This window comes from Anopheles cruzii, chromosome 3 (assembly GCF_943734635.1).
Source record: "Anopheles cruzii chromosome 3, idAnoCruzAS_RS32_06, whole genome shotgun sequence".
Lineage (NCBI taxonomy): Eukaryota > Metazoa > Arthropoda > Insecta > Diptera > Culicidae > Anopheles > Anopheles cruzii.
Window position 1 is genome coordinate 40,917,872 of NC_069145.1, and position 21,026 is coordinate 40,938,897.

Here is a 21,026-nt window from a genome sequence, read left to right on the forward strand (position 1 = left end):
GATTGGTACCATTGGCCGCAGATAACTTAACGAAACTGGGTCAGTCTCACTCTATCAATGTCTTTGTCCAGTGCGGTGTGCCGTTCTAGTAGCAGTTCGGTTCGGTAACGTAGTTCGTGTTTGTTTTTGATAGACTATCAGACGGCTAGTTCGCAAAAATGGCTACTGAACTGGATGCGGCCATAGTGAAAAGGACACAAAATTCTCTGGGAAAGTTCGTAAAGCGGCCCGCACTGACCGAAAAACTTCTCCGCAAGCCGCCGTTTCGGTTTCTTCACGATGTAGTGCACGCGGTATGCCACAAAAGACCGGCGCGAATCCTAATCGATACCAGGAATCGTACGTGGATTAATGTGATGGAATTTCACAATTATTCTTCCATACATTCAGATTATTCGGGAGCATGGCCTACTGGAGGGTTTGTATACGGTGGATGAACTAAACTCGGACAATATCAAGGACCGCGATTCGAAAATGGCGTTTCTGCAAAAGCTCATTGACGTCGTCAGTAAGTATCGAAGCAACCGAAGCGTGGTTTGGAGCGTTCGAAAAAATGTTGTTTATTTGGCATCAATCAGCGCGGTATTCTGTTGACATAGTGACGTTGACGATGGTGTGGCAGCTGTTTCAAGCAAACCTACCGACGCAGCTCCCACTGAGGTGTCTCGTCCTGTTAAACTGCTGATAGGGATCAGGTTTTCCCTTTTCGCTGACCTTGCAAACACCTCCACCTCGAACCAGGTGACCTGTGGTCATCGTAGTCATTTGTGGGTGACTATCGATTTTCGCTTCTTGTCACCTTCCCACGTGCCGCGATTGGTTATTCATATCGTCTGCGACAAGGTTGACGATAGAGGAAAACATTTAAATTATGGATGGGCCGGCATTGGATACCGTTTATCGTGGGTAAATGGAATAAAGTTTAAAAATGATTAATGATGCATTAACGAAACGACTAAATAGTGGTTGCAATATCATACTCAATAAATAAAATCGCGATAAAAATGACAAAACTAATCAGTACTTCATGTATTGTAGAACTAATCACCGGTAAAGACCTGAATGTTCGCCCATCCAAAGTAGTCGCTGGATTGGAGGTGGAACGAACCAATGAACTGCTTCAGGCCATGGGATACGCACTCGAGCAGAAATTGGACAGCGCTGAAATTGTTCGCCAATTTCTCGGTGGCGCCAACTCGGACGCCCCCTTTAATAGGCCAGCAAAAGAACCGGAAGAAAGGGCGGTGCAGAATATTGACATTCGAAAGGAGAAATCCAAAGAAAAGACTAAAGATAAGGACCAATCCGGAAACGAGAAAAAGAAAGAACGTATCACAAAGTCAAAGGAAAAGGAAGTTACAAAGAATGGTGTAACGATCGCGGCTGGCCCAAAACAGGAGAAGGTCAAAAGCAAGCAGAATGGATCAAAAGTAGGGCACGAAACGAAAACGAAACCCGACAAGCCCAGCAAGGGCAAAGAGAAATCTCTCAAACGGATACCATCAATTCCGGAAGAGCAGTTGCAACAGATTACTCCTCGCGAGTTCGGCCTACCGGAAACCCCTGCGAACGGTATGGAGCAATTGGGAGGCAACAAGCAAGCCGAGTCAAGAAAACGACGAGACTCCCAGAAAGAGTTTGGGGAAGTGATAGCGGCCGATGAAAACCGAATGGCGCCTGGTGATGATGGTGCTTTGATTGTGGAAAACGAGGACGAGGGACGCAAACAAAATGGCACCGGAAGCAATAGTAGTAGTAGAAGATCGTCCTTAAAGAAACAGAACAGTTTAACGGCTAGTGAAAATAACGCCCTATCGGAGATGAACCAGTTTAACGGATTGGAAAATTCTCCCGGCCCTAGCCGGCAAGACAGTGGGGTTGGGAGCGATCCTCCAATGAGACCAGACAAGACCGAGATGTTACAAGAGGTGGGAGCACCAGATGCGATGCCGGTGGTAGGTTTGGTAGCCCCGGCGGAGAATCATCGGGTTCTGGGAAAACCGCCGATGCACCGACAACAGTCGATCGAAACGGTTATGCGACCAAGGACAAGCCTTAGACCACCAAGCGTTCGGCCTCCGTCTGCGCGGCCGGGAGCTCCAAGAAGAAAGGAGAAAAACGTGGAGGTCATTTTGCAGCCAAACGAAACACAGAGATTGGGAGAAATCAACGTAAAGATGGAAGTGTTCAATAACGAGCTGCTGGACGATGACGGCGAGAACTTGATCGTTATCGAGGATCCTATCAGTGCGGTCGATGCTTACGCTACGAGCCGAACGGGCGGCTTAGAGGACGATGGGATCTCGGAGCAGGATCAACAACAAGAACAGCAAGGCCATCTGGTGCGGCAGATCCTTGAAACGCAAAAGGAGTTTTCCTCTCACACCGGACATGACAACGAAACGGTGCGAAAGGCCGAAACGGTAAGAAAAAAAAGCCCGCATCGTAACGATCGTCGGTGTTATATGCTTGTGTCGTTTCGTATGGTTTGCTAGGAATGGTCCATTGGCCAGAGGCAGTCATCAACTAAGCAAATGGAATTGCTCAGAGAATCGATACAAAAATTGACACGCTCAGTCAATCCGCTCGGCAAACTGATGGACTTTATTCAGGAAGACGTCGATGCCATGGAAAGAGAACTGACAAACTGGCAACAGATTTTCGCTCAATCTATGGTGGAGTTGAATAAGGAACGAAGGTAAGTGGCGAAACATAGTCCATTTGTAGCATTTCTAGAGGTGATTTTTACAAGCGAACCATCGTTTCAGTGCCACGGAAAATGCGATCGAACCTTTGAAGCATCAGTTATCTCAAATTGACGTCAACATAAAGGAGTATCGCGAGATGATCGATTCGACTCGGGCAAACATCCTACAGAATGAACAGAAAATCGAACGCTTGTACATGACCGAAATATAGGAGCATTACGAACCGTAGAGATTCAGAGTGATTCATCCAGCACTGTTGTTCACCTACCTTTTTTATCTTTCATTCAATAATCATTAAAAACGTTAATGAACCGTGCAAATGTTTAGCGTTGCGTTTCACTGCATCCCGAATCGCAGTTATCAGAGTTTTTAAAAATTGGTTTATACGTTTCTATTAAACATTGTTTAGATGTTTTATTTCGTTTGCCTTCATTTGAGTTTATTCAATTCACAATGGTTTCACTAAATAGTATCATTCTGTTCCTTTCATAGTTCTTTTAACAGCATTTCTTGGTTTGGTTTTACCATTTTCTCTCATCGCAGTTCATCAATCGAAAATGTAATTATATACACCCAAAACACTGTCCGCCGTGCGCTCTGCGTGGTGGGGCTCCACATAATTGTTGCTATTTATATTATTCTTTATTATACACAGACATTTACACGGTTAAGGCTCGTCGTACTGCACAAGTCGATTATGGGAGGCGAGCGGATGAGAATCGTAGTGCATCGGAACTCTCAACGTTTTTCTACGATAAGTAATTCGAATTCTTCTCAACCAGTTGATACACAGTTGGGGACTGCTCTTAACCGTCCGATCGTGTAAGAGCCAAGAGTTTCATTTAGCAGATTTTAATAAGAAATATAATCAAATCAAGTTCAGATTCAGTGTGGTACTGATAAAGTCAAGCATTGAGAGAACAATATAAACTAATACGACGTATTATAAACTGTACGACGTATTCTACTATTTTCAGTTACGTGGACGACGAGAAACTTTTATTTCGCCATCAACATATTGGACCGTATTTTGTTTAATTCACAAAGCAGTTCTTTTAAATCTCCCATCGGTCGCCGAACCCACCTCAACCAACCTGACACTGTCTGAAGCCAGCACCAACTGTGCAACTGCTGCTTGAATGGGTTAGACCGCTTTTCGAACGAATATTGAAAAATAAACACTTAAATGATATCACAATTTTGATGCAACACAACTATATCTTTGCCTGTGTTCACACTAGCTTCTTTTTCCATAATAATGTCAACCAACAAAAGGAAACGAAACGTCGGCAGCGGGCTCAAGACCTTGATTTTTTTTTGCGCCAGTTTACGCCAGAGTAGCGCGTAGGTATTAAACGTACGAAACATATTCTGTTTTTTTCCGAAATACATATATTATACGTATTCCGGGGTTTCTAGTAAGTTTTACATTTCGGCTCTAAAACATGGTTTCAACAATATTTTCTAACGTATAGTGCTTTCATTTGCTACCGATGTCGTCGTGTTACTTCTTTTAAATTCTGTGTAGTCCGGCTTTAATAAGTAATACACCATATTTTGATTAATTCACGACGGAATTCGAATTCATGTTCTTTTGCGTTTTGTATTGCGATTTCAGTGGCAATACTTTCAGTGTTCTCCTAATCCATGGAAGGATATATTTCCAGATAATCTCATGTTTTGCAGTATTCTTTCATATTTCGATATGTACGGTGGATAACGTTAACATTATGATTTGTGATGTGCTGGAAATGATAAAATTTCCGACGCCTCAACGCAAGACAAAGCAGCACGTAAGACGCAAAACTTCGTTCAAGTGCACGCGGACGCCACGATAGCGTCGCATGAGAGTGGAATATTCGCATTCAAATGTGTAGCGGGATTGGGGTGCATAACCGGTGGAGCTCTGTTGGTACTACCAATTAACACGCTGGAAGCTTAAGCGCAAAGAAGCGTTTTTTCGTTATCGCCAGCTTGTCGCTAGCTCACATGGTTCGCTGATATCGCACACACTGAAATGGAACATTGGCATTGGACGGCCATACAAAATGACGCTACGATTGTTTTTATCACACTTTCTCTGTACATATTTTGCCAGTGACTGCCAATGGATGTGAATTAAGAATGAAACTGTTAGGATTACAATCGGCGTAATGAAACTGACGCATGAAGATCAACACGCGGTGGCAAGGGAAGCTTAACGAACGTACAACAGTGATTGTGTAGCGCTTTTCCATGAGCCTAAATCGAAAAATAATACGAAAATATGTGAATATTCACAAAGCACACCCTTTTCTTTACCATGCACGATTACTTTGTGTTCGCCGCTTTGTATTTGCGCTCAAAATAAACCTTCAATACTGTGTCGTTAGCGAACAATTGATTGTTCCACCACATATATGTATGTAACTAATTCGACCGTACGATCATACAATCTTCTATTTGAATCCGACACTTAACGTCGAGCGACGAAACACGCGCAACCATCGGTAAACAAGAGAATAATAGTTTGGGCACGACTCTTGCCAATCGTACCAGCACCGCAAGGGAAGAATGGTGGGTGATGTACATGTACTTTTTACAGAGGTGATAGACATATTAAACACCGTCCGTCCCGATGGACGGTTTTTTTGAGTCAAAAACAAAAACTAGCACGCTGCAAGATGTGTGTGCCGCGAATGACAGAGAAGGCGACAGGTGATGTTGTGTAAACAATAGTGATGATTACGGAAGATAAGGCTTGGAGACAGAAAGTGAAACACCCCCCACGTGGTCGCGTTCCTATGTTCAGAGTAATTTTGTACCTTCGATCATCCGCATTGGAACCGGTGTCAGCAGAGTGGTGTTCTTCATCGCGTTTCGTTGTCCCGCCAAACTACGTCCCCGATTGACCAGTGTTCCGACGATATCGCCCAGCATACTCTTCAACCCGGCACCAACAGTACACACGGTCGGTCTCTCAAGTCCACGATCGCTCTGGTGCCGCTGGTGTGCTTGACGGTAGCACCTCGAGAAGAGTCCGCGCCAATGACGTTTGGACAGTGGTAATTTGTAAACGGTAACGGTGTCCTTCTTCCTGCAGCCTTTTTTCAGGAACTGGTAATTGCCATCGCCGGCAGCCCCACTACTTCCGGTATCACCATCATCACAGTCGTCCATCTCCTTCTCATCGGCGGCTTTCGAGCGCGGCCAATGCTACAATTCGAACAACTCGTCCTGTTGTCGTTCGAGCTTTTGCAACGAGCTTTGCACCCGCTTGCCCTGCGTCATAACGATCAGCTGGCTGGTGTCGGACGCTGCACTTCCAGAGGAACTCTGTCGCTTGTGGTTGGTACCGCTTGTGCTGCCACTAACACCGGTACTTGAGCCGGGTACGTGATAGTGATACTGCTGGTAGGACGATATTGACGACGAGGACGACGCATTCGAATAGGCACGGGGTTTCGAGTAGTACCCGCTGCTGCCACTTCCGCTGGCGGCACCGGACGAGGAGAAGAATATGTTATCGTCGCTCTGGCTACCGTTCACAAACTCGCTGTTGCGCTGCACCTCAGCAATACACTTCCGGGTGCTGGCAATTGAGCTGTCGATTTTGCCTAGAAACTCTTCTAGGTTCTTACGACTTTCCTCTTCCGGCGAGACAAGCGGTGAACCCTCGTTCACCGAGTAACCATTGTCGTCGGAGCTGATACTGTTATTATTGTTACTGATGATACTGTTCGTGCTACCGCTCGTGGTACTACTGGTGGGGGCGGTGAAGGCCCGGGCAGCTATACTGTTGGGCCGTATAATGGCGTCCGGATCCTTCGGGTAGTGTGGTGAGTCTTTCGCCACCGGCACCATAAGAAATGGCCGCAGAAAGATGGTATCCGTCGGCAGCAGTCTATTCACGCGTCTGATTTGTTCCATCTGCAAACGCCAATCGGCGAAACACGGTTAACAGATTGGGGCACATCCTACACAACATATTCGCGTATGGTAAAAAGAAACTTACACTACAACCGTACTTCAGGGAGAGACCTTGCAGAGTATCCGTTCGTTCCACTTGGTGCCGGATAAGTGCATCCGTTGACAGGGTCGCTGCCGGACTGCGGCTTCCGCCGGATATGCTTCCGTACTTCTTGAGCGAACGGGCCGAGTCCCGTATCGATTGCTTCTCGCCAAACATGGTCTCATCTTCCATACCGCTGTCCGACACCAATTTTACAAACTGTGAAAGACGGCGCGCACCCGCAAATAAAGGAACGAATTAATTGCTCATCCGGTTCGATCGTTCAGCCACTCAGCCAGCCATCCACACAATGAATGCCAACTTTTTGCCGTATGTTGCCACGACAGGCGTATTTTACGACCGACCGTACAACAGCAACACACCCGTAAAGAATTCTTTCGTCGTACCCACGAACTATAATAGCCACCAGCGGGGAGTGGGGACACACATTCTAGCACGCGAATAGATTTTTCCCAACCGCTTCGCAGTATGGCAAGGATAATATCGTAGCTAATGCTTTCACTTGATACTTTCTTTCCTCACCTTTCGTTTGGATTTTTTCTACGCGAATGACAGCTGACGACACGCAGAATCAAGATCAAAACGCATAGTTTCACTCACTCACACACTCACCTCGAATTCCACGAACATCTAAAAGACAATTGCCTGTTCTCAGTACTGGCGATGGTCGAGCTGTGTGCCTTTCATACCCACTTTACACACAAAAGGCACGCTTACTGCAGCCAGGCGAGAATCAAGCACACAAACATAAACGGAAATGGGCTGCCCGACTGAAGGAATCGATTAAACTCGCGCAGCTGATGAAAAGCAAAACAAAAGAATTCGTCGGTAGCCTACGTGCGTATGATCGCGACAATTGTGAAGAGCATCCTTCAAAGGAAATTTTCATCAACCTCGAGCAGCGAGGGTGAAACAAAAGAGCAAGTGAGACAGATGTTTGTTTCGATTACTCAAGGTCGTATGTTAGTTGATGATTAATTTCATATTTTAACGTACCAACGAAAGCCAGCATGTGAGGCGTTACGTTTCAAATAAAACCCACTTGCGCTATCAGTTTAAATTAAGAAACACAAACTAAAGTCTTTATTTCCCCAGGCACGGTCCGTTGGTAAACGTCAAGCACATAACCAATGATTGGGGTCGCCTGATTTAAAACACTCGCCGCATTCGACGTTAATTAATGCGGCTTTCCACCAAAGCGTGATAACTCTCGGCACTTTCAACCTCACCGATTTGCACCCAATTATCATAGTGACCTTGTGATCTCCGCAACGCCGTTTATGAACAATCGTACTATGCGGGATCACCATTCGCATTAGATGCGCACACGTGATGCACCGAAAACAAGCGAATCTAAAACATCTCAAAAAACGGTTTCTTTGAGTTTTTTTCTACGAAATAAGCGGTTTCTTGGAGAGACACAATCACGTTGCGAGTTGAGCGAAAAAAACCGTGACTGAATCGTATTAACCTGTTTTCCTCATTTCGTGCGTGATCATTTCACTGTTGTGCAATGATCGAAGTAAAATCATTTTCCAGAGCATTTTCCGCTGCTCCAGACAAATGGTAGGCGTCCCGGATGATGCCCCGGATACTGGAGAGAACAGCTGACTCATTGCAGCTAAAAATTCGCACTCACTCGGGATGTATCGAGTGTGTACCGTGGGTAAATCCGTTCCAGCGACGTCACGCAGTCCGCACACACATCGTGCGCGGTAACAAAACAAAAAATGGCCCGTAACGGACTTTGAGGATGTATTGCAGGCCACTGCAGGGCGGTCGATCACCGCGGGCGGTGATCGCCGTGTGTCCGCGGATTGGTACGCTTGCGAATGTACAAATATTTCATAACATCGTCAAGTCTGCGCTGGTGGCGATTTTCGTATGGTATGTGTTTGCGCAAAACGGAGCCCTAGCCCGCGGTCGGATCGTTGACCGCTCGAGCGAAGTGCCGAAGAAGGAAAAAACACAACACGCTTGCCCGAACATCTTACCTTAGCATATGATCTCCAGTTTTTGTACTTTTTCATCAGATCGTTCATCGTTTCGAAACTTATTGTTCCCGAATGATGGCACGTTGAGCGTTAGGACGGGAAGTGATCGCTAGCCCTAGTTGCCGGCAACAGGAGCGAAAGATTGAGCGCGTTTCTAAATTGCCTAATAAATCACATTTATCACACCACCGTCATCACTGGAGCCGTTAAAACACCACATTGCCAAGCCAACTCAGGAACAGAGCCGAAACAGGGCCATTACCAGAGCTTCGCCGTTACTTCGGACACAGTCGCGGGCAATTCCCGGTAATCTCTACCGGTTGGCGGGGGTTTTCTTCCCTTTTTTGCAGTTGCGATGCCCGTTGAGGCACAGGGTTTTTGCATACAAAAGATAACACCGCGTGTCTGGAGCGGTTCCTTTGTTTTACCTTACTATTCTACCATGAAGCAACAAGTTCAACTCGTGTCGTGTCTAGAATGTGCAATGCAACCAATTTGAAAGTTCCTGCCACCTTTTGTCAATGAAACCCACTGAACATAGGTTCTCAAATACGTTTGATTTGTTTTTCCCGTAGTCACGCTGCTTGTTGGATTGCGGCTTATCTTCGAAGGTACTTGACCCGTTACAGAGGCGATCTGTCAAAAACTCGTTGGCGGAGTCGCAAAAGGCTACAATTTTATGTTTCTGTCGAGTTTTTGTGCTTTCAGTACTCTATAATCTGCATGTGCGTCAGTCGATGCGTTGCGTGACTAATCGCACCGCGTCGGACGATGTTTCTTTACGTGTTCCACTTCTATTCGCACTCGTTTCGTTGTTGGCGGTTTGCTTTTTCCTGGTCGCCGGTCACCACGGATTGCGAGAAAACCACCATCGGAACGGCTTCCGAGCGCTGCTACTCGTCAACTGACTTGATGCGCCGAGCGCTTCGCGTGAATCTTCGTCGATCGTCGATTTCAGCGCGGTGGGGTCGCACGAGTCAGATCGTGTTTGTTTGTTCGACGGCGGGCCTAGCGATCAGCACAGGGCGGCGCAATGTAAATCTGTGCGTCTAACATGTGATCGAACAGACGACGGCCCCCGGAAGCGCAAGGGGCTGGCGCGGAGCATAGTTGCCTTTTTTTGTAGCGCTGATGGTGGGAATGATACTATCACGCATGCCTGACGTCTGCGCTGATAAGTAGATATACGCCTCCGTAGAACGAGCGGCTTTCGGGAGGAAAAGCAAACAACGGAGCGTGAATTCTAGAGTTGTCGTGGTATCACCGTTAGCATGTTCTTTTCTCCTAAACATTTAACGTAATCTGGTCTAGGTCTAGCCACAGAGCAACTTAGTGTCTGAGTGCTTTTGAGGCACATGATTCGATACATGGAAGCCACGCTAAACGAGCTAACTTTTTACTTTCATCAATAAGAGATTGCGACCAGAACGGATTCTTGGTTGATAAACGGAACGTTCCCAAAAATTAGTTTGATTGTCTGAACTTGACCCTCAGATAATTGGCCTGTTACTAGGCAACCAGCAGTTTTGTGTTACATCCACAACTACACCTTTGTAGGTTCATACCTTATCTTTATCCCGTTTTATATTTCGTAGCTAATTCGCTAACATCGTACAAGTAATGGTTTTTATTTGTTGCACATTCGTTCGTATGCCCATGTTCGAGCAGACTTATCAACTAAAACAAGAGATGGTAGAAGAAAATCGTGTAAAGCTTGCTACACTTTGCACAGGAAAGTGCAGCCTGCCATGACCCGCTTTCTTATCGGTCCGTGCGAGTTGGTTCATCTGATATCGGAACATCTGGAGGAAACGAAAGAAAGGAATGAAATTAATAATGGAAATTTCGCCTTTGTGCCCCGAGCATGTACTCACTCTTGCCATCACAAGCAACAATTTTCACTTTGTCCACCTTGGCAAACTCGTGCACCTCCCGGAACTCGACATCGTTGAGCATCAGCGTCCAGACATTGTCACAAAAGCGGTATGTGTTTAGCTTCGCTGCCTTGAAAGTGACACGCGACTTGACTCTATTCGATAGTGCTGCATTGATGCACTTATCAAACTGTATCAGCACGCGACTACACAGATGTGGAGTAATTTGCCCGTACTGTGAAAGGAGAAAAACAGACCCATTTACTGAGCATCTTTTGGCATAGCCATATGGTGCGTCGTTTCTAGAGAGCGTTTGCTTACCTGAAGCATCTCGTCTAGGGTTTCCTGTAGCATGTTGCCTAATGTTGTATTGCGGTAAAGTTGATAAGACATGGTATTTCGCAAAATTCGAAAAGCCTTAGTGAGAGAAAAACAAATTTGCAAAGGATCTTCGGAAAGCGGCAGGATCAGCGAACGAGTCGAAACAACCAGCAAAACAATCACAGCGCATACATTATTTTGACAGCCGCTGTCAGAGACTGTCGATGAAAGCGTTTTGGAGCACGTTCGCACTGTACACCAAGATTACAGGGTGTACTGAACGGCGCTGACGAAAAACGGTGGTTCAAAACGGTGGTTCAAAACGGTAATCTGCTTTTTTTTATAAAAAAAATTTCTGGTGAGCTCATTTATTCGGGATCAGCTCTTTCTGGAGATCGCAACGCAATGCTTGCAGATTTTTTTTGTTTCTACGAATGCCACACATGTTCCGCCGAGTTAGTCATAGGGATGTCGATGAGCAGCGAGAAATAAAATCGAAACTCTTCTTCTAAGAAAACATGAAGGAAAGTAATATAGTTTGTGAAACTTGTCCGGCCCTTCAAACGATGGAAGTGTTATCGAGCCCCTAAATAGCAACGATTGCACGTGAACAAAACGGACAAAACCAGCGGATAGAAAAATAACATAACGGCTCGGCGAACAAAAGAAGCAGCTGGAAGAGACCCCTACGTTAAAATCTATTCCCGACAACAGGGACATGTCCAATCCATAGTAATCGATTGAACATTTTCCTGGAACGCACGATAGAAGTCGTGGTATAGGCGGAACATGACATCGTTCTCTAGTAAACCTAGCAAAGAAGCACTAAAGCAACGGTTTTCTACATTGTGTCTCGATAGCAACTCTGCGTTCTAATGCTGCGTTTATTTCACAATTTAGTTTCTCTAGCACAGTGCACTTCCCGCCGGTTTATTCCCACATATCAGTGACCCTATCCATGATTTCTTTTAGTTCTATAGCCATCTGGTCCATCGTATTGTCGATGCGCTCAAGCAAGTCGGAGGAGAAATCAACCAGTCCATCGTTGGAGACAATCGAGTAGACAATCTCCTCGAACAGACCCCACGGGATGATTTTGTACACCTCATCGATGGCAAAGTCTGACGCCTGGTTGATCAGCAAAATCTCCTCTTCGGTCAATCCCTGTAGCTCGGGGAACACCTCAAACTCGTACGCAAACAGTTCACGCATGCCCTCCTTGATCCGTACCAAATCAGCATCGATCATGGCCCAGAGCACGTCGGAAAACTCGAACACACCACCGTTGGCCAGCACTTCCTTCGTAATCTCTTCCAGAACATCGTAGGGGAACACGCTGAACGTAACTTCAATCGCGTGCTCGAAGTAATCTTCAAAACGGGCCACTGTATCTTCATCTGCTCCTTCGAAACCAGCAGCTAGAGCGACCAGGTCCTTTTGCATGGCCGAGCGAACGGTTTGTAGGGCAACCTCAAACCGCTCCGTGAGCTCGGGCGAAAAGTCAAAGCGACCGTCAGCGATGAGAACTGCGTGGACGACATCTTGGAACACGTCGTCCGGGAAGTTGTCTACTAGGCTGTTGAACACGGTAAGAATCGACTCGTAGACGAGCTGCATCACTTCATCCGAAACGACACGAGCCAACGACGTCGGGAAGAGGAGCGCTTCCATTGAGTCCAGTACCTCGATCAGTTTCTGACGCAGCACTTCAAGCGTGTCCTCCATCCGATCGTTCAGTGCGTCCGACAGATCGATAACACCATCGTTTTCGATCACTTCGTAGACTATGTCCTCCAGCAGCTTCCATGGGATCGCCTGGTACGTTTCTTCCGCCAGATAGTCGATAGCTTGATAGATCAGGGCGCGCATTTCTTCGTCCAGATCGAGCAGGTCCTCAAACACCTCAAACTCGTAATCGACAATCTGGCGCAGCTCCAGCTTGGCATTGACCAAAGCTTCGGCCAGCAACGCCTCTAGCTCTGGCGTGAATTCGAACGAACCTTCGTTCTCCAGCACCTCCACAACCAGTTTCTCCACCACGTCCCAAGGGATCGAATTGACAAGCACTTCGACCGAGTAGTCCAGGTAGTCGTGTACTTTGCCCACCGTGACCTCATCCGTCGGATCGATACCGGCCACGGCGAAGGCGAATTCTTCCAGCGCATACTTCAGATTGTGCTTCACCTCGACGGTCTTTGCCTCGAGCGTGGCGCTCAGCTCCTCAGAGAACGTAAATCGACCACCATTTGTGAGCAGCTCCTTGGCCAGTTGTTCCAGCAGCTCCGGCGGGTAGGTTGTCTCGACCGTGCGGAACACGGTAATGAACGACTCGTAGATGAGGTCGAGAACTTCCTGGGGGATTTCACGTTGCGGCTTCGTCGCGTTGGGTCGCGGTATGGGCGATCCTACACAAAAGCTGCTCGCCACGAGTAGCAGAATCGCGGTCTGGGCCTTCATTGTGGTACGATACACGGAGGAAAACCTCGAACTAGCTACCGTTTGCCACAAATAAAATGTCTTTTATATGTACCCCATTTCGGTACGCTTATCTTATCGTTTATCAGATACCGGACAAGAAGATTCAATGTCTTCCCCACGCGGGTCCGGTGGCTGCAATTAGCATGTGCCCTATTCCATCATTGACATATGACGCCCGTGACTCACGGACGATTGCCAATCACGTGCATTTTTTGGTAAAAAAACAAAGTATGGTACATTGGCCATTGTTATGTCACCGCTGTAGATAGCGGGAGAAGAATCTTTATCAATATCGGTACGGTATTTCGTAACAGCGTGGCAACCGGGGTTTACACGATTTGGTGTTGGTCGATTTGGTCAATGGGATCGATGGTTAAAAACCAATGGACTCCAAATCGAAACTCTAAGAATTTTTAAATTATTCTATTTAAATCAATCTTCGGCACAGCGGTGCACATGCTACAAGTAACTTTACCATAGAGTACGTACGATACGACCGTGACCGTCTGATGATTTCCTCTGTGATAGAAACATAAAAGAAGCTTTTTTTTCAATATTTAAATCAAGCGTAATTTATTATACGTACAGTAAATTTTGAAAAAAAACATTGTTTACTTCTTTTCTAAAACACCGCAGCAATGGGTTTAGCAAGTCTTTCGTTTGCTTCTTTCCAGCAGCTTGGAACTGCTCACGAACGCGAGTGACCGTCTCAGGACAAAATCGCGGTCGAAGATCATCTATCAGTGTAAACTGCACCATATACACAACCTGTTAGCGGAAATCTGGGCTCTGTTTCGCAAGGAACACGTATAAATCAATCCCTCCATCTTACTGGAGTGTTCCGCCAGTTCAAATCTCAGCTCATCATCGGCAAATGGCGCTCTTCCAAGAAGGACCCAACGGTACACACCAACGTGTTCACACTTTCGCCCAGTTCAGGCGTGAAGATACTAAGCAGCCGTGCAAACTGCTCGAATACTTCGAACACGGTAAACATTGTCAAAGAGCGCCTGATGGTTGTCCTTCCGAGGAACGACTGCTCCCACCGAAACAAGGGCTAAGACAATTATGATTCCTGTGGTTGGCTGCATAGTTAGTACTTTACTACCTAGAATGCTGTTCTCATTAGCTTGCACCTGTGACTTTTTATACAGATCGTTATCTTTAAACATCTACTGGTTATCTTCTATCTTTAACATACTTCCATTTGCTGCTTTTCTTGCCGTGTCTAGTTTTTTCCATACTTGTTCATTCATTCTAGAAACAAGCCGGGGTTTTTTGGGTTATTCGAACAAAGTGTTACTTTTTGTTCAATACCGGCCATTACCGATATTGGTGCAGCTTTGATAAAGAAAGGAAGCGACGTCGAATGGATGCGTCAAAAAGGAATCCCCTGTCGGTCGGTCGTTCGGTTTGGTTCGCAGAATAAAGTGCAAATGCGGGTATTGATAAAATAAAACAAATGCAGTTATTTCAGTTCACGGCAGTTTATTCATCGTTTATTGATTGTACACTGTTTTCATAGGAATGTACGATGTGTAAAAATTTAACAACAAAACCCAGTCTAACGTTACCAACGATCAGACATTTAGTTAATTGGTAAAAAAATACCCCCCAGGCCACTTTTATTACCTACATGTACGTTTTGTAAATCTTAAAGCTTGTTTTCAACCTCTGTTCCGTTCTCAAGTAGCGTATGAAGATCTTCCATCACCTGGCGGAATGTTTGTTGAAACTTATGGGCGCTGCTGATGGTACTGTCGCGGTAGGCAGAAAAGATTGCCCATATGCTGTCCTCCAGCATGGAGTAGAAACATCCGTACCCATCCGTGCACATGGGCGCGACGTAGCCGCAGTTGATCGTGTAGCCAAGTGTGCTGGTCGAGAGCATGAAATTGCCTCCTCCTCCACTTTTGCTGTACAGCGGATCATCGTACAGCTCCGGAATCGGAATATCGTTCTCGTACGCTGCACACCACAGACCGAACAGATGCCGATCGATTCCGTTCCCTTGGCGCGCCTCATTCATCAGCTCCATTTGGCGATTCGCGGCGACCCTAAACATCTTGGCCCGCTTAGTGGACGTCGTGCCTGCTGTTCCACTCTCCATTTCCTCGATGAAGCGAACCGCTTCGATACTGCACGAACGACACGTTTCCGTTCGACCCTTGTAGTACTGGCGCATCATGGCGGTTTCGTAGGTCGGCGCAAAGCTTCCGTGGAGACGGTAGTACGTGAGTAGCAGTGCCGTCTGGACGTAGGCATCCGGGTGGATTTTGTGCTTTTTCATAAAGGCTTTCCCGTACGACTGGAACTGGTCCATCGAAACGATGACACTTGTTTTCTGTAAACCAAGGATTGAAGATTAAAAGATAAACATTAAACCCTAAATACATCGTGCAATGAATCCCGCTTATCTGGTTTTCTGAGCACATACTTCTTTTGATGTCACCCAACTGTACACAATTAGTCATACGATACCAAATAAACAGGCTATTTTGTTATGTCTTGTTTATGACTCACGTAAACAAATGTTTATGTGCTGTACAAAGGAATGGTTTTGCTTATTTTTGTGCATTAGAGCAATTCTTCTGTACTGCTTAAGAATACATCCTGGCTGGTTTGGATAAGTTCAGATCTCTCCTGCCACCGTTCTTGTTTGGTGTAGTTAGAAAGTTGCTTAGATTAACTGGCATGTCTTTGATCTTACCATTTCATTTGCCACTTGTTCCATGCGGACAATTTCGGACCGCAACGTGTCATCCAAATCAAATACAACTTCCGTCGGCAGAATGAGCTCCTTCGGGGGCACGGTCCAGTCCGGCATGCCTTCCTCCATGATGCTCATCATCACGTAGAGGCTGATCGCCATCGAAATGGATCCATCGTAGCAACAATGCTCCCCATAGCAGCCCATCTGGCCGTTTTTGAATGCAATCGTTCCGCAGCTTTTATCCGTCCACTTCGAGTGTACGTCGCCAGTCAGGGCGAGCTGCGACAAATCGGAATATCCTGTCGGCTGGTGTGTGTCCAGGATCATCAGCGCTACGGCGCTTTCTACTTCCTGCAGCATATCCCTATTGTGTTGCGAGAGTTCCATCAACCGATCGCGATTACGAGCCCACGTGGTACGATCATCATTCGTTAACACCGGGACACCAGTGTGAGGAGCGCCAACGTCACTCTCAACTTTGTGCTGGATTTGTTGCAAAGTAAAGAGGAATTCCTGGGGCGCTAGCGGTTCACCTTGCGCATCCAACCCCGGAACCCTGAAAATGCGTCCCCCGTAGAGAACGATGATGTGCGACGGGCAGGAACCTTCGCGCTCTGTTTTGAAGTAGCTTTGCACCTTATCCATTTCGAGGCCTGGCAGCCGCACCGTGTTGTACAATCGGCGATAAAGATCGGCCGAGAAGATCACCTTCTTGTCGACGCTGGCGATGGGTCGTAGTTTTTCTGTGCGCAAAAGCTTCCAAAACACCATATTGTGGTGCAGGCAAGTGGCTGGACCTTTGAGAAAGTTGTCAGGAATCGCTTCCAGTCCAACGGTAGACAGCAGCAGGGGCTGAACCATCACGCAGTATGGGATGAGCGGCATGCGGAGCGTACAGTACGCATAATCTTCCCACCATTTTTCCACCTGCAAGAGATCGGTGGTTAGTTACACTTTGTTTTAAATCTAAGCATTGTTGTACATATTTTATCAGAAAATAACGACATCAAATTAGATAAGTTTTTGGCAATAAGAAGGAATAATAGTAGTGTGAATGATTAGCGTAGTAATGGATTTTGCAGTAAAAGAGACACATTATCCACAAATATCAACATCTTTTGGGACCTCGTCAGAGGTCAGAGGACATGTGTGATGTTGTTCCATCTTTCTCGTTGTAACAAAAAAAACACCTTTTTCCAATATCGAAAGGAAGCTACGTTTAATTATTCAGCAATAGCAAGACAATGTTTTTTTTTTCGATCAATCGTAAATCTGTCCACAATGCAAATCGTGCGTCAGATTGCACTTACAGTGCATGCGTCACCTTCAGCTGCTGGACGTGCTCACGAACGCGCTCAAACAGCTCGGGATTGAACTGTGGCTGGGCACCCTGCATCACTTGCTGAATCACGGCCTGGACTTCCTCTCGCAGTTCCGGGCTTAGTACCGAGAGAAAGCGCTCGAAGTGAACCGCCTTCAGCTGACGGAAGTGATCCGCAAGCTTGGTACGCAGTGCCTCACTGGCTTGCGGGACACCTCCATTGATGAGCCAACCCTGCACCACTGCATTCACATCAGCCCGCAGTTCGAGCGGAAGCAAACGCAGAGCCCGTTCATATTGACGCTCGGCGAACTCGGCGATTTCGGGGTTCTCCAGAAGCTTCAGCAGATGGGAACGAACACGGTCGAAGAAAGCTTCCGACGGCTTGCGGTGGTTCTCGAAGGCGTCCAGAAGTTCATTGCGCACCTCTTCTGGCAGGGCTTCCCAATGTTCGCGAGCCTTGTCGCGCAGATCCGGTCGCGGGTTGGCTCCTGCCAGGGCCACAAGGGCTAGTAGCACGGCGATTCCTGTAGCTGCCTTCATTGTTCCGATTTCACTACTGAGAATGTGATTTTTACTCTACCCGTTCAAGAAGCAAGCGGTAGCTTTTTATACCCGTTGGCACGGTGGTCAGTTATCTTTTTGAGCAAACACACTGTCATTAGATAATTTTCATGTCTTGTGTATTTTGTTCCGTCTCTACTTTGTCTAGGAGTTTCCGCATTGTGAGTCACAAGGAAAACAAAACCCATAAAACATAAGTAGGAACAAAAAAAAACGAAAAACATCTATTGTCCATATCCTCCCGACGGGTTGGTTCGGTTTTCCCCACGGGTCTTTCGGGCAAACAGGAACACTCATTGACGCTCTCGAGAGGAGCAGCTATCAGATGACAGCTGTCTCAATTTTATCTTATATCTCATATCTTATCATTTCAGCAAAGTTCCGGCTGCTACGGACACAACCAACTTGCTAGCTAGCGGTCTGAAAAACGATCCCGAAGATACAGACACTTTTCGCTGCCCGTCCCCAATCTATTGCATCGATTGCTCAGTTGAATAGTAGACAATATGCTGAACGAACTTTACTGCGTTGCATTGGGTATTCTCCTGTCACAGGCACCTTCTGGGATTCCCGCGCAAGAAGTTTCGCTTTACAGCGCTTCCACGATTGACTGCATGATAGCCTTCGACCTGCGAACGCCAATAGCCCATCAGCACCTTCCGGAAAGCTGCCGACAGTCGCTGGAAAAAATTCTTCCTACGTACGTAAACATAAAGCGTTTTCTCGACCAATTCGTTGATAATGGACTTGAAGTGCAAGCACAAGCCGCACTGAAAGACGCCTTTGCTACGATGCTGCAAAATGGCGAGGAAATGATGCGGGAAGAACTTCGCGATCCGGACAACATCGCCAGCCCACCGCACATCAGCATACCGCATGCGATACCCGTCGATATAAGGCGTGAAATACTACGCAACATGCTCTACGGGCATCACTTCCGCCCCACGCCCATGTTACGGATGCAACTCCAAAGTTACCGCAACCAATTGATGCGCGCCAGAAATTTTCCGGCTGCCTACTGGATCGATCGTTTACTGGCAGTGTAGATGGGGATGCTGAAAGAGACCCGGGGACCATCACAGCAGCGTGACTCGCTCAATTTCGGACCCCCGCGATAAGCCCGGTGCCCAAAGTGACGGTGCGGATTTCGTATTCGAGTTCATAAACGTTCAAATAAACAAATACATACATCTCCCGCATCACGGGGTTTACTGCAAACGGAGGGCCCGTGGCCTGAAGATATGGTCCTTATCAAAACTACTCACCCAGTTCTTCTCCTTGGTAGCGCGTTGTTCGAGTATCGCCTGCAACTTCGCTCCAACGCCTTTTCGGAACGTTTCTATAATTCGTTTGGAGTTCTCCAGCTCTTCTGCCGTTCCAAAGGGCTTCAGTGACTCCAGATACCGTTTGAGCGTGTGATCCAACGCTGGCAGCGGTAACTTTGGGCGATCCTCATCGTAGCAGAACGTGCTCTCGGAGCTTTCCTCCGGAAGATAGTAAATTGCTTCACGATTCATCACACTCAAAGAAAAGCTTCTGTATTTCAGCTGAAAGGCACCCCAATTTCTTGTACGCTCCAATGTTTACTTGCGCAGTGCAGCGACCCTAGAGCACAACCTGTCCTGAACTGGAGGGGCGTTCCGTGAGCGTTCGCGGACGAAGCGTATCAAAACACCATCGCGAAGATGAACTTTGAACGGGCAGAGATACAAAACAAATACTGCTTCATCCAGTGCGCTATTTCGCGGTTGGACAATTACATCGCCAATCGCTAGTACACCTGAAAGGGTTCGCGAAGGAATCCCACACGCTTTGCGCCAATGTGTTGAACTACGCCTCTCTTACCCCTGGCGGTGCGTGCAACTGCGAATGGGACGGGGAGCTTTGATCCATCTACATGATAGATTATTAAACGACCCAACGACCACGTACTTTATCGTAATCGGTTGTACTTTCTTTTTTCTTTCGGCCGTTACGACCTCCCGAAGAATGACGACAAAACATCGAGACTTTCAAAACAAAACATATCTGCTGTCAAAACTCACAGCCGCCTCTTGAGACTGACTGCTATGCTGTGAGAAGTAAGCCTTGAAGAAGAAAGAGGACCGATTGAATGAAGTGTTGTACTCTTTTCATACTTTATTCGTTCATATTAGCGTGTCTTCCGATCGTACATACTCCCCAATGTCGGCCTGGTGGAAGCAGACAGTTATTAGCGGATCAGCTAGCTTGCAGTCGTTCGTAGACTTAGCAGCAACCCCGAAGCCCAGCGGTACATCGTTCATCGACATGACAAGAACTCCCTGGTAAACGGGTGTGTTTTCGGTGATACGGCCCAGGCCGGCCTTCGTGACGTGGTTACCATACAGGAACTGTTGCTCGGCGGACGGCTTTAACCAGATTTTATACTGTGCGTATGGTGTCAGGTATGCTAGGGCCGTGATATGCAGGATGAATTTGTTGCTCTTGGTGAACTTTCCGAAACACGTTCCAACGGACACCAGGTTATCAGCGGGGATTGTGGCAGATAGTTTAAGAATTTTCTCTGACATGTAGTAGACACGGGATTTCGCCTCCCGAAAACAGTACGTTCCATCCGGACGATCGATCAACATTTTAACGTTGGAACCGATGCTGCAAAAGAGGATCCAGTTAAAAACATTGCCGCATGGTGTGCAAGACCGGCGTGTTCCGCGGAACAGTACTTACTATTTCGATAACTTCTCAAACAAAACCTTTGTCTGTTCTTCTGATAAACGCCTCATTGTGCTTTATGGTGGATTGTTTCAAGTTTTAACAAAAGAAATTGGCTATAACCCGGGATAAAAAACCCGAGCGCTCCGAAGCACGTTGTTTACGAATTCCGTTTGACAGGTCACGCGTTTGCCGCACTGATGACAGCAGGCGAAAGGCGTAACGCGCGTTACATTTGTATCGCACTTTTAAATTTATCATCCGAGAGCACGTGGAAGTTTAACGCATTTAAGCTGGTGAAAGCTTCAAAAAAATCATAGAATGGATAACTAACAGGCTTATATTAA

At 46.7% G+C, this 21,026-nt stretch overlaps 8 protein-coding genes across 10 annotated transcripts; 2 read left to right on the forward strand and 6 right to left on the reverse strand.

Moving 5' to 3' along the window:
• Positions 1–158: 158 nt before the first annotated feature.
• LOC128273953 (TRAF3-interacting protein 1) lies at positions 159–2,919 on the forward strand. The gene is made up of 5 exons (XM_053012026.1): positions 159–293; positions 391–508; positions 1,039–2,423; positions 2,496–2,698; positions 2,769–2,919. Exons 1-5 carry the CDS (start codon positions 159–161, stop codon positions 2,917–2,919), a joined length of 1,992 nt encoding a protein of 663 aa, XP_052867986.1.
• Positions 2,920–3,136: 217 nt separating this feature from the next.
• Positions 3,137–8,771, reverse strand: LOC128275586 (lysM and putative peptidoglycan-binding domain-containing protein 2). Of its 3 annotated transcripts, none has more exons than XM_053014140.1 (3): positions 8,715–8,771; positions 6,703–6,918; positions 3,137–6,617 (listed from the first exon to the last, which is right to left on the reverse strand). In XM_053014140.1, the coding sequence occupies exons 1-3, from the start codon at positions 8,760–8,762 to the stop codon at positions 5,904–5,906; spliced, it is 978 nt and encodes a 325-aa protein (XP_052870100.1). In that variant the 5' UTR covers positions 8,763–8,771; the 3' UTR covers positions 3,137–5,903. The 3 variants fall into 3 exon arrangements, with proteins under 3 accessions (XP_052870100.1, XP_052870099.1, XP_052870098.1); XM_053014139.1 differs by lacking the exon at positions 8,715–8,771 and adding an exon at positions 7,107–7,235; XM_053014138.1 differs by lacking the exon at positions 8,715–8,771 and adding an exon at positions 7,083–7,195.
• Positions 8,772–10,005: 1,234 nt separating this feature from the next.
• On the reverse strand, positions 10,006–11,068 carry LOC128272966 (transcription initiation factor IIA subunit 2). The gene is made up of 3 exons (XM_053010859.1): positions 10,910–11,068; positions 10,589–10,823; positions 10,006–10,516 (listed from the first exon to the last, which is right to left on the reverse strand). The coding sequence occupies exons 1-3, from the start codon at positions 10,979–10,981 to the stop codon at positions 10,476–10,478; spliced, it is 348 nt and encodes a 115-aa protein (XP_052866819.1). The 5' UTR covers positions 10,982–11,068; the 3' UTR covers positions 10,006–10,475.
• A 771-nt stretch (positions 11,069–11,839) lies between these two features.
• On the reverse strand, positions 11,840–13,366 carry LOC128274587 (uncharacterized). The gene has a single exon (XM_053012825.1). It carries the CDS (start codon positions 13,364–13,366, stop codon positions 11,840–11,842), a length of 1,527 nt encoding a protein of 508 aa, XP_052868785.1.
• Positions 13,367–14,874: 1,508 nt separating this feature from the next.
• LOC128275661 (peroxisomal carnitine O-octanoyltransferase) lies at positions 14,875–19,918 on the reverse strand. The gene is made up of 3 exons (XM_053014242.1): positions 19,251–19,918; positions 16,098–17,027; positions 14,875–15,731 (listed from the first exon to the last, which is right to left on the reverse strand). The coding sequence occupies exons 1-3, from the start codon at positions 19,500–19,502 to the stop codon at positions 15,042–15,044; spliced, it is 1,872 nt and encodes a 623-aa protein (XP_052870202.1). The 5' UTR covers positions 19,503–19,918; the 3' UTR covers positions 14,875–15,041.
• On the reverse strand, positions 17,298–18,000 carry LOC128275663 (uncharacterized). The gene has a single exon (XM_053014243.1). The coding sequence runs from the start codon at positions 17,962–17,964 to the stop codon at positions 17,407–17,409; it is 558 nt and encodes a 185-aa protein (XP_052870203.1). The 5' UTR covers positions 17,965–18,000; the 3' UTR covers positions 17,298–17,406.
• On the forward strand, positions 18,595–19,049 carry LOC128275664 (uncharacterized). The gene has a single exon (XM_053014244.1). It carries the CDS (start codon positions 18,600–18,602, stop codon positions 19,029–19,031), a length of 432 nt encoding a protein of 143 aa, XP_052870204.1. The 5' UTR covers positions 18,595–18,599; the 3' UTR covers positions 19,032–19,049.
• A 214-nt stretch (positions 19,919–20,132) lies between the features above and the next one.
• LOC128273199 (60S ribosome subunit biogenesis protein NIP7 homolog) lies at positions 20,133–20,833 on the reverse strand. Its single transcript, XM_053011128.1, has 2 exons — positions 20,695–20,833; positions 20,133–20,619 (listed from the first exon to the last, which is right to left on the reverse strand). The coding sequence occupies exons 1-2, from the start codon at positions 20,748–20,750 to the stop codon at positions 20,133–20,135; spliced, it is 543 nt and encodes a 180-aa protein (XP_052867088.1). The 5' UTR covers positions 20,751–20,833.
• Positions 20,834–21,026: the final 193 nt, after the last annotated feature.

Excerpts from the sequence above, each read along its gene's own strand:
- LOC128273953 (XM_053012026.1), top strand. The coding sequence starts at position 159 with ATGGCTACTGAACTGGATGCGGCCATAGTGAAAAGGACACAAAATTCT. Across the intron at positions 509-1,038 it reads AAAGCTCATTGACGTCGTCA|AACTAATCACCGGTAAAGAC; the intron begins GTAAGTATCGAA and ends CATGTATTGTAG. Across the intron at positions 2,699-2,768 it reads GAGTTGAATAAGGAACGAAG|TGCCACGGAAAATGCGATCG; the intron begins GTAAGTGGCGAA and ends CCATCGTTTCAG.
- LOC128273199 (XM_053011128.1), bottom strand. The coding sequence starts at position 20,750 with ATGAGGCGTTTATCAGAAGAACAGACAAAGGTTTTGTTTGAGAAGTTA. Across the intron at positions 20,620-20,694 it reads TTTGAGAAGTTATCGAAATA|CATCGGTTCCAACGTTAAAA; the intron begins GTAAGTACTGTT and ends CCTCTTTTGCAG.
- LOC128275664 (XM_053014244.1), top strand. The coding sequence starts at position 18,600 with ATGATAGCCTTCGACCTGCGAACGCCAATAGCCCATCAGCACCTTCCG.
- LOC128275663 (XM_053014243.1), bottom strand. The coding sequence starts at position 17,964 with ATGAAGGCAGCTACAGGAATCGCCGTGCTACTAGCCCTTGTGGCCCTG.
- LOC128272966 (XM_053010859.1), bottom strand. The coding sequence starts at position 10,981 with ATGTCTTATCAACTTTACCGCAATACAACATTAGGCAACATGCTACAG. Across the intron at positions 10,824-10,909 it reads CCCTAGACGAGATGCTTCAG|TACGGGCAAATTACTCCACA; the intron begins GTAAGCAAACGC and ends CTCCTTTCACAG. Across the intron at positions 10,517-10,588 it reads TGTTGCTTGTGATGGCAAGA|ATGTTCCGATATCAGATGAA; the intron begins GTGAGTACATGC and ends CGTTTCCTCCAG.
- LOC128274587 (XM_053012825.1), bottom strand. The coding sequence starts at position 13,366 with ATGAAGGCCCAGACCGCGATTCTGCTACTCGTGGCGAGCAGCTTTTGT.
- LOC128275586 (XM_053014140.1), bottom strand. The coding sequence starts at position 8,762 with ATGAACGATCTGATGAAAAAGTACAAAAACTGGAGATCATATGCTAAG. Across the intron at positions 6,919-8,714 it reads ACTGGAGATCATATGCTAAG|TTTGTAAAATTGGTGTCGGA; the intron begins GTAAGATGTTCG and ends CGTCTTTCACAG. Across the intron at positions 6,618-6,702 it reads CCCTGAAGTACGGTTGTAGT|ATGGAACAAATCAGACGCGT; the intron begins GTAAGTTTCTTT and ends TGGCGTTTGCAG.
- LOC128275661 (XM_053014242.1), bottom strand. The coding sequence starts at position 19,502 with ATGAATCGTGAAGCAATTTACTATCTTCCGGAGGAAAGCTCCGAGAGC. Across the intron at positions 17,028-19,250 it reads CTACCAAGGAGAAGAACTGG|GTGGAAAAATGGTGGGAAGA; the intron begins GTGAGTAGTTTT and ends GATCTCTTGCAG. Across the intron at positions 15,732-16,097 it reads AACAAGTGGCAAATGAAATG|AAAACAAGTGTCATCGTTTC; the intron begins GTAAGATCAAAG and ends CTTGGTTTACAG.